General features: G+C 40.5%; 1 protein-coding gene across 1 annotated transcript in view; it reads left to right on the top strand.

The window, feature by feature from the left end:
* The window catches only part of ATP10D (ATPase, class V, type 10D), a 118392-nt gene that overhangs the window by 36717 nt on the left and 70680 nt on the right, over positions 1-10995 (top strand). The window contains 1 exon segment of the mRNA XM_006894180.1: positions 8697-8935. Coding sequence (XP_006894242.1) covers positions 8697-8935 — 239 coding nt within the window.

Here is a 10995-nt window from a genome sequence, read left to right as displayed (position 1 = left end):
AGGGGCCAGTTCTTGAAAAACTCCTAATGCTGGAAAAAGTAGAAGGGGTCAGTGAAAAAGAGTGGGACCCTTAATGAGAGAGATTGATGCAGTGGCTATAACAGTGGGCTCAAGCATGGTAGCGATCATGAGGATGGCACAGGATGGGGCAGTCTCTGTTATTCATGGGGTCCACTCATCAGCACCTAGCAGCAATAGGACCATAGGCTATAGAAAAGATTTGAATATCTAGAGAAAGCATGAGAAGAAAACACAGATTAATGATTATTTGAGGAAGAGAAATAAAGTAGTTGAACAGCTACTTGCTTTGGACAAAGGAAAGTTTTAAAGAGTTTGTATATTTCATAAATGAGAAAGCAAGAATTTTTGTCAGACTCTGAGGCGTTGGTGGAAATTACTGGATCCTACTTTAAGAGAAGTATTAAGTCCCATTTGCCAGTGTGATAGAAAACCCTTTCTTCACATTCCCAATTTATTGAAGGTAAATTTTCTCTGAGTCTAGAATGTAGTTCTTGCTTTCTACATCAAAACATAGCTTTATTGGTCTATTTGCTACTTTTTGCAAAAAAATGATTAAAGGTTGAGTTACTTGTTGTTGTTGTTAAGTGCTGTGGAGTCGTAGGTGACTCATAGTGACCCTATGAATGAAAGTCATCAATAGTTGCGTGACTTTCATCCTTTCTCCAGGTTCATAGGGTTTCCGGAGGCAAGCTATTTATGAAAGTGGATGCCACTCTTGCTTCTAAGATTGTTTTAATTGGGGAGCTTCACCAAATACTGTCCACCATGGGTAACCATTATCACATTTGACACATCAGTGTCACAGTGTTCAGCTTCACAGCAACCACAGGTTACCTCTGTACAGCAAGTGGACACACTAGGGCTATATGACCTAGGAGAATGTTTGACTAAAAACAATGAAAAACAGGCCTTAGGGCTGCGGATTAGAGTCACCCCCACCTTTGGCTTGGTAGCATCACTTTTGGTCCACTAGGCCAACTGGTCTCTCTCTATGAGTTACTTACTATCCTTTTTATTCCACTCTTGGCAGTTTTGCTTATGGAACAAATTTGTAGTAATAGCTGGGCTGTTCCATGTTTTCCTAGTTGCCTTGTTCTGTAATGACTGATTTCTCTAATTATGACTAAAAGTTACAAAATCCTGATTTATGTTTACCTGGGTTTTATTGTCCTGTTTGGTGTTTTTTAATTACCTCATACTATCAGTAAATTTCCTGAATGACCCAAGCATGTTTCAGCCTCAGCACTATTTAACAGTGGGAACTAGATAATCCTGTTGTGTAGGGCTGTCCTGTGCACAGAAAAGTGTTTAACCGCATCCTTAGATTCTGTCCACTGAACGTTCCTAGCACCCCTCCCTCACTGTGACAGTCAAATATGTCTGCAGCAATTAGCAAAATCATTAGGGGGCAAATATACATTTGGTCAGGAATTACTGAGCTAACTTATTTTAGATAAGTCACTGCTATAGAATTATGGTTTGGTTGCTACTTGTTCTGGTTTTCAGTTGGGAAAACCTAAATTCAGATTCCAGCTCTTCCCTCAACTAGACACTGTAGCCATGGTCAAAGCACCTGATCTCTCCAGATATTAACCACCTATGACACAATATGGAGGCATGATCCTTTCTGCCTTATGACAACATTTTTAATATGGCTTGGGGAAAACATACACAAGCAAATGTGAGGACACTCCCCCCCCCCCCCCCCCACTTCAAAGTATACATATTTCTAGATTGCTCCAACTACCTGGCCAACTGACTGGAAGAGATCCATATTTTTCCCCCCATTTAAAAAAGCAAAACAAAACAAAACAAAAGAAAACAACAATGGGACAGAGTGTGGAAATTATTGAACATCATCACTAATATCACACACAAGCAAAATCCTGCAAAAAGTTATCCAAAAATGGCTGGAACAGTACATTGGCAGAGAACCACCAGAAATAAAAGCTAGCTGTAGAAGAGGTTGTAGCAGTAGAGACAGAAGGTTCTTGGCTGAAAGCAGAAAGTACCAGAGGGATGTCTATCTGTGTTTCATTGACTATGCAAAGACATTTGACTACGTGGATTACAACAAATTGTGGTTATCCTTGAGAAGAATGGGAATAGGAATTGCAGCACATGATTGTGCTCATGTGAAACCAGGAAGTAGTCCTCAAAACAGAGCAAGATAATACTGAATGGTTCAAAATTAGGAAAGGAATGTGTCAGAGATGCCTCCTTTCTCCATACCTTTTCAAACTATATGCAGGAAAAAAAAATCATTCTGGAAGCTGGGCTTTATGAAGAGGAATGTGGCATTAGATTTGGAGGAAGACTCATTAACAACCTGTGTTATGCAGATGACACAACTTTGCTTTCTGAAACTGAGGAGGACCTGCAGAAGGTCAAGGACTGTAATTTCAAAATTGATTAAAACACACATCAAGAAGACAAAATTTCTCACCACTGGGCCAATTGGCAGCACCATTGTAGATGGAGAAGAGATTGAGGATGTTAATGATTACAGCTTGGCTCAGCTCCACAATCAACATTCTAGGCACTGGCAGTTAGGAAATCAGAAAACAAGGTGTACTGAGAAAATCTGCTGTCAGGGACTTCTCCGGAGTACTGACAAGCAGCAATGCTGGGCTGGAGATTAAGGTGTGCCTGATCCAGGCCACAGTCTTAACAATTACTTGCTGTGCGTCAGAGAGCTGGACAGTGATGACTCAGTAAGACAGAAGAAGAATTGAGCCCTTTGCATTGTGGTGGTGAAGAGTCTTGAATATACCATGTGACACCAAGAAAATAAGTCTGTCTTGGAGAGTCTCCTTGGAGGCTAGGATTTTGAAGCTTTATCTCATGTACTTTGGGTGTGTGGACAGGTGAGACTGGTCCTTGGAAGGGTGCTTGGAAGGGTGGACAGTGCAGGAGAGGAAGACCCCAGATGAGAATTGATACAGTGACTAGGGCAATGTGTGTAGATGTGTCAGAGTCGGTGGGACTGGTTCAGGATAGAGCAGGCTTCATTGCTGCTATACATAGGGTTGCTATGAGTCGCAGGCAACTTGATGGCATATAACAACAACAATTGCTATTGAGGCTGTTCTAACTTAGAGTTACCATGTAGAACAAAATAAAATTGCCCCAAAGGCTTCCCATAGCTGTAGCTTTCAGAAATAGACTACCACACCTTTGTCCCCCCTAGAGCCACTGGTAAGTTCAAATGACTGACATTTTGTTTAGCATCTCAGTACTTAACAACTGCCCTACCACTTCTCTCTTTATCTGTCTCTTTCTCTCTCTGTATCTCTCATTTAACCTGTCCAGGTGATTGGTGAAAAGAAAATGTTCCATGAACATTAGACATCATCATGCTTGGTAGGGTGGAGGGACAGCGCAGGAGGGGAAGACCCTTTATGAGGTGGATTGATTCAGTGACTGGGGTAATCGGGATGGGTGTGTCAGAGTTAATGCGACTGGCACAGAATAGAACAGGGTTTAGGGCTGTTGTACATAAGGTCGCTATGAGTCGCAAACGACTTGACGGTACATAACAACAACAACAACAGGTATATGCTGTTCATTGAGCCCTGGTGACTTTAGTGGTCGTAAGGGATTGTGCTTCTAATGCAAAGATACGTGATTCTAGTCTACCAGCTGCTCTGTGGGAGAAAGATGGGCAGTCTCTTCCTGTGCAATTTACAGCCTTTGAAAACTTTTTGGAGGGTCAGTAATGAGTTGCTTACAACTTAACAGTATTCAGCAACAGCAACAACAATGCCATTCATATGTCTTTTCACTTATTCTTGACTTATTTCATATTTACTTATTTAAAGTACAGAATATAGATTTATTGAAATAGCAAGGGAGAATGACCATAGAGATTATAAGGAGTAAAGCATCCTAATACTAATGGCTTGATTGTACTTAGAAAGAGTATAGCTTAAATTCTGAGCACTGGTTCTGAAGGTGAAGAGGAAGAGACAAGGCATCCATTCCAGGTGAGGATACTAAAGAGAATAGAGATGGTAGGAATACTCCGATGACAGTAGGTGGGCCAGTTTTTGAAGCTGAATAGTCATTTAGAGAAACAGTGAGAAATTTGGTAGTCTCGTGTCTTCTGTAAGAAATGTATTTAGACAGAAAATGTAATGAAATAAACAGAACAGGAAAGGATATTTTAAAATGAGATACCAGAGACACAGAACAAATGATGAGCTGACAGCCATGTTGTCATTAGAAGAGATAGTGTTAGAACCCAAGAATAAAGTATTGCCTCTTATTCTCTTCTTGGTCTTTAAAAATACAATAGGAAAAATAAAAAAACTCAGAGGAAACCTATTAAGAGATATAGAAATGCAAGGTTTTCCTTTTTCATTTAGTAAAGTAGGTTACTAAAAAAAAAAAAGACAACAGAAACCCTACTGCCATTGATTTGTCTTTAGCTCATAATGTTCCTGTGGAACAAACTAGGGTTTCCTTTAGAACAGGATTCCCTGCATTTACTGATGAAGATGTAAGACTTAAGTTTTCACTTTAACATGAAGGAAACAGAAATCCTCATTAATGAACTAAGAAGTGGTATGAAAATAAAGAGAGAAAAGGTGGAAGTTATTAAGGATTTCATTTTACTGGGTTCGACAACCAATGCCCAAGGAAGCAGCCATCGCATTGGGCAAATCTTAAAGATCTTAAAGACTTCTTTAAAATGTGAAAGAGCAAAGATTGAGCTTGGAAGACTGATGTGTGTACCTAACTCAAGCCATGTTGTTTTTAGTCATCTCACTTGCATATGAAAGCTGGGCAGTGAACAAGAAAGACTGAAGGAGAATCGATTCTTTTTAATCGGCAAATAATATTGACTAGACTGCGGACTGCCAGAAAATTGAACAGCTGTCTTGGACGAAGCGCTGCCAGAATGCTTCTTAGAGGTGATTATTTCAAGACTTGGTCTCATTGACTTCGGTCATGTTTTCAGGAGTGACTAATCCCTGGAGAAACACATCATGTTTGTTAAATGGAGGGTCAGCAATAAAAGAGGACCCTCAATGAGATGAACTGACTCAGTGTCTACAGTCAATGGCTCAGTCACAGCAACAGTTGTGAAGAGGGCCCAGGACAAGGTCATCTCATATTCAGTTGTATATAAAGTTGTTATAGAATGAATAAACTCAGTGGTGCCTGACTGCAAGAAATGTTTGCAGAGGGAGATGGTCACATTATTCCAAGGAGTCGCTGGTAGATTTTGATCATGTTTCATATAACAGCTGAGTACTTAGCGTGCTATACCACCAGGGATCCCATCTTAATATCAGTCTTATTTAATTCGGTAGCTAATCTTGGGCTGAATTCAAACACCTAGCTTCACAACATACGCGTGTGGAGTTCATATATTGCATACAGCGATCACTATGACGGATGGTATTCTGCTTTTCAAAGAACTTCTAGTGGAAAATCTTCTAAGTAAATTAATGTTTTAAATCAAGAAAATTATCAAAACATGCTAAATACTTTTCAGAGTACTGAAATAGGCTCATGTGATAAAGAATGGATGGATGGTTATTATGGATGGTTAGGCGAGGCTGATATGATGGCTGGGGGCATTAGAACCTACACGTGAATGCCATAATTTAATATGTTCAAGAGCCAGAGCCTTCTAAGTCAGAGGGATCAGTTACAGAGACCCTCAGTCTAGTCTTGGCAATTTTAAAGAAAAGGAAGAAGGCAAGTAATGCTCAGTTTGAGTGGACCTGAAGATGAAAGACAAGATTCTGTAAGCCAGGATGAGGAGTTCAGACTTTTGAACTGTGTACTCTAGGAGACATGAAACTTTTATTCAGGGTGTTATCTGATCTGCTTTATCTTTTAGGAAGATCACTCTAAGCTACTGTTTGAGGAATGGATTGCAGAGGGGCAAGGAGACCAGTTATGAGGCTATGGCACTGGTCAAATTGAGAGATGGTGGTGGCTTGCACTAAGGTAATGGAGATTAATAGAAGTGAGGTGATTCAGGGCTTGTTTTGGAAGCATAGTGGAGAGGTGTTGCTGATGGGTTGAATAGATAACTAAAGTTGTCATCTGCAAAGATGAGAAGAAAGGCCCCAGAAAGAACAAGTGTGTAGAATTGGGAGAGAGTTTCAGCATGTTAAATTTGAAACTTTTTTTTGTTGTTGTGGTGATGGTTTTAGTTTGTTCCCCCCCAACAAATATTTATCATCTATCAGTCATTTCCTGTTGCTATTATTGTTAGATGCTATTGAGTCGACTACAACTCACAGCAACCTTATGATTAGCAGATCTGTCCTATCTTGTGCCATCTTCATCATCTCTAACATACTTGAACCCATTGCTGTAGTCATTGTGTCAATCTATCTTGTTAAGGGTCTGCCTCTCTTTTGCCCACCTTTCCAAGCTTGATGTCTTTACCCAAGGACTAGTGTCTCCTAGAAACATGTCCAAAGTACGTGAGATGAAGCTTTGTCATCTTTGCTTCGAAGGAGCGTTCTGGCTACAGTTTCTCCAAAACCTCTCTGGTTTGCTTGCAGTCCATGGGGTAGTAAGGACTTTTCTCCAATACCAGAGCTCAAAGGCATCATTCCTAGGCTATCTTAATCTGGAAGCTCCCCTGAAACCTGCCCACCAAGGGTGACTCTGCTGGTATTTGCAACACTTGAAACATAGCCGCCAGCATCATAACAAACATCAAGGACTCCAGAATAGCAAACTGCCAGGCAAGTGCTGAACACACAAGAGCAAGGATAAGCAAGGATATACCTACTGTGGCATGTTGTTAGGAGAAACCAGTCCTTGCAAAAAGTAGAGGATGAGTAAAGAAGACAAAGACCCTCAACTAAATGGATTAACACATGACTGCAGCTATGGATTCAGTGTAGCAGAGTTTGTATATATTTGTATAGCAAAGAACAAAATCCTTTAAAAATAAAAAAAAGTGGAGAAGAATTGATAAAGATGGCACATACAGGGCAGGATTCAGATCTGTTGTTCATAAGGTCATTATGAGTTGTAGTAGACTCAACAGCACTTGTTGTTTGTTGTTGTTATGTACCATTGAGTCATTTGCGACTCAGAGTGACCCTATGTACAAGAGCTCTAAATGCTCTTCTATCCTGTGCCAACCTAGCCATCTCAAACACACTTATTCCCACCGCTCCAGTCACAGAATCGATACATCGCATCGAAGGTCTTTCTCTCCTTCGCCGCCCCTCCATTCTCCCAAACATGATGTCCCTCTCCAAGGACCAGTCCCTCCTTGCAACATGCCCAAAATATCTCAGACGAAGCTTCAGAATCCTTGACTCCAAGGAGCATTCCACCTTCACCTTCTCCAGGACAAACCTGTTTGTTCTACTAGCAATCCATGGTATATTCAACACTCTTCTCCAGCACCACAGCTCAAAGGCATCAATTCTCTTTCTCTCAACTCTATTCACTGTCCAACTCTCTGATGCATAGCACGTAATTGCGAAGACTATAGCCTAGATCAGGCGCACCTTAGTCTCCAGCCTGACGTCATTGCTCTTCAGTACTCTTGAGAATACTGAACTTAACAACAATAATTAATCAGTCATTTTTGTGCCTCTGGGCACATTGCATGAGCAAATTAGAAAAAAATATCTTTTGGAGTTTATGTTCTATTAGGATAAAAAAAATAAGTAAGACATGTAATGTTTAAATAGCAGTACGTATAAGTGATATAAAGCAAGGAAGAGAGACTAGGTAATGCTGGGGTAATTCTATGACAAACACTGAGATTAGAAGTGGCAAGTCTTTTCTAACAATGTTAGATGATAACAGACAGGAAGGAAGAGCGGATCCTTGTAAACGTAATGCTGGTGGAGAACTGTAGACAAGCAGTTGGGGGTATCAAGTGGAAAGTGAGATAAGAACCTGGGTTCCAGTAGACGTCAGAGCTGAAGATACAGATTTGAAGATATTATGTACGTGGAGAGGACTATATAAGACCACAAATGATCCATCTGTGGGGAAGAAAGAAGCCTCTAATGCTCTCTAATGTTTGGGACAATTAAAAGACACAAAAGGAGTAGCTGTTGAAGCACAAAGAAAACTACGTAAATATGGAAAAAGACATAAAAAGAACATATGAAACATAGGAAGCTCTTCTAGAAGCAAAGAATAGTCAACCAGCTATATTGCATGTTGCAAAGATAAGGGCAGAGATGAGATAATTGGATTTGGCAACACAAAGCTCATTGGCAGCCTTGAAAAGAGCAGTGCAGGTGAGGAGATGGAAACAGAGAAATAGAATTAATTGAAAGGAAATCTGAGAATTGTTAAGAGTAAAGTACTTGAAAAAGACAGTGGAGTAGAATCAAGATTTCAGGTGGAGAGGTTTGATGTTTGAAAGAAGCAAAAGGATTGTTGTCATACTAGAAAAGAAGACGTCTCTTCTCTCCTAAGGTGCAGTTAGATTGCTGGGTTTTATGAAGGGGTGGTGGAATAATAAAAGAAGTTCCTGTGTGATTTCTTCAACTTTTTTCCCCAGAGATTTATCAGGTAAGTCTATGAACTAGAGGAAGCTGGGAGGAGGGGGAATGAATGCCAGGTTTGAAGAGGGATGACATGATGTGATTCAGCTATATAACTGCCTGGCTTTCAACTTGCAAATGGACCTTCTGAGGTAATGACCCAAGGTGGTTTTTATTCCTCAGCCAAGAGGTTGGAGTCCTATCAGGAGGCTGTCTCAGAAGATGAGGATTTTGCAGAGACATGCAGTGGCTCTCTAAGCAACATGGCGAAACCAAAGGCCCACCACTGCAGAGCAGCTCACCATGGGCAGTCGGGAAGTAAAGCCTCCAACCATCTCTCTGGAAGCTGTTTTGCAGCAGGAAGTGGAGAAAGAGCCGGTGAAGTGCCTCATTCCCGACAGGCTGCTTTCAGTAGCCCCATTGTAAGTGTGAATGTGTGATTCATTGGGCACATCCGCGCTGTACGATGAAAGAGCATCCTCATAATTATGAAACACTCTTGTGTTTTCTACCTCAGAAGAGACTACTTAATTGCAATTCAGTGTGAGTGCCACACATAATTAAAAGTTCAAACAAACAAAAATCACAACTTCCTAGTGTTTGGACATAATTCAATGCTGAGATGTAACATGTAATTTCTGGGTGGTGGGGGGAATTCTATTTCTGGTTGAAGCCAGGCATGTCTGAGTCTGAGAAAGGCTATCTTGATTTTAAGGATCACGGTGTACTTTCAGAAACAGCAACACTTATCACAGTTATCTCTAGGACAGGTAAATGTGTCTAATTGACAGGGAAATTCAGATCCTTTCTTTTATCCTCTACGGCTTTTCTATTTCTTTATGGCCTTCCTCCGTATTTGACTAGGCTGTAATCTAGAGAGGCATGCTCTGTTATTTCCATTTCAGAGCCCAACTGAATGTGTTTTTTAATAACGAACAGGAAGGAACATTTGGAACTATTCATTTCACTGCAGAAAACGTAGAAATCATATGAAAGAAGGGGAGGTAAAGGAAAAGTCATGTATTTTACCAGTCGTGACACTAGAAACTGATTGGTGACATCCGAAATAGCTGACCTGATGTGGATAATTGTGCTTCAGGGAGTCCTTTTGTTTCCACACTGCATTTATTGTCTGATTTATTTGCAATGGAGACATGGTCTGAGTAGATCCAGTGGCTTGATTGTTCTGGAAAAGGCCATGAGGGGAATTGACAGACTTTTGTTGTTGTTGTTGTATTCGTGTTGGTTTTTTTTCCCCCAGAGCTACAAACAGATGTGCAGGTGTATCAATGTGGTGGTCATTCAGTCCAACTGTATTCATTTCTGTAGTACCTCATCACTTTGCTGTACAACAAGCAGTTCCAAACACTGAGAACATTAATGTTTCTCTGATTTCTGAAATAAGAAAGGATGAACACTGCACCAATTTTATGCTCATCCTAATGTGATAACAGAAACATAAGACTTTTTCCAATAGTTGAGCTTTTTACTGATTGCAGTCCTGATTTTGGGGTATGTCCCATCCACCGGAAGTTAGTCACACTGGCTCACTAGGCAGAGGTAGGTAGATACTGGCAACCAGCTTGGCCTGTACCACACCCTCTGTTGTGGTTTCCTGATGCAGCCTCATATTCTTCTTGAGCGAATCCTCCCTACTTACGAATGATTTATGTCTCAGTTTCTTGGTTTTATGCCTTATCTATATCATTTCCCCTGCCTAGAATGTATTGTTACCTCTCAGACCATCTCTGTCCATTAATTATAATGAAATACTTCTTAAGAACTACCCAAAATACTTTCCAAATAGTCTCTTCTTTCACTTCCATACTCTATACATTCGTTCCTCCCTTGGTCTCATATAGTCTCCTTGAGAGGAAAGAATTCATCTACAATTCTCAGCATCCAGAACATGGTCTGGCATATTCTTTTTAATAAAGAAAATGAAAGATTGTTGAATGAAGCTGGCTAAGATAGCTTTAGGGAGCTCTAGTGGCCTAATATTAGGAAGCTGTGCTGCAGTCTCGAAGGCATGCAGTTCAAGGCCACCAATAGTTCTGTAGAAAGGATGGGCAATCTCCTCCAATACAATTAACTGCCTCTGAAGACCCACCACAGAGTCAGCTATGGTTTCCTTTACAACAACAGTATAGCTGCAGTGTTTCTCTTCAGTTACTTTTGTTTTCACTTACTCTGTAATAGAATGCTGTGTGCTCATTCAAGTTGTATGGTAACTATGAGGGTTTTGTTGTTTTATGTTTGTCAAAATTTTCATTGCTATGTCCCATCAAGTTGACTGTGACTCATAGTAATGCTGTAAACAACAGATCTGAACCTTGCCTATCTTGTGACACCTCTGCCATCTCCGATAGACAGATTGCACCCCATCCATACCTATTCATTTTGTATTTTTAGAAAATCATTTGAGAAACTGGACTTTATGAAGAAGAATAGGACATCAGGATTGGAGGAAGACTCATTAACA

Source organism: Elephantulus edwardii, unplaced genomic scaffold (genome assembly GCF_000299155.1).
Source record: "Elephantulus edwardii isolate Elephantulus edwardi_28Jun2011 unplaced genomic scaffold, EleEdw1.0 scaffold00137, whole genome shotgun sequence".
NCBI lineage: Eukaryota > Metazoa > Chordata > Mammalia > Macroscelidea > Macroscelididae > Elephantulus > Elephantulus edwardii.
The sequence above is the reverse complement of the archived record's forward strand: the minus strand, read 5'-3'. Positions and strand labels throughout refer to the sequence as shown.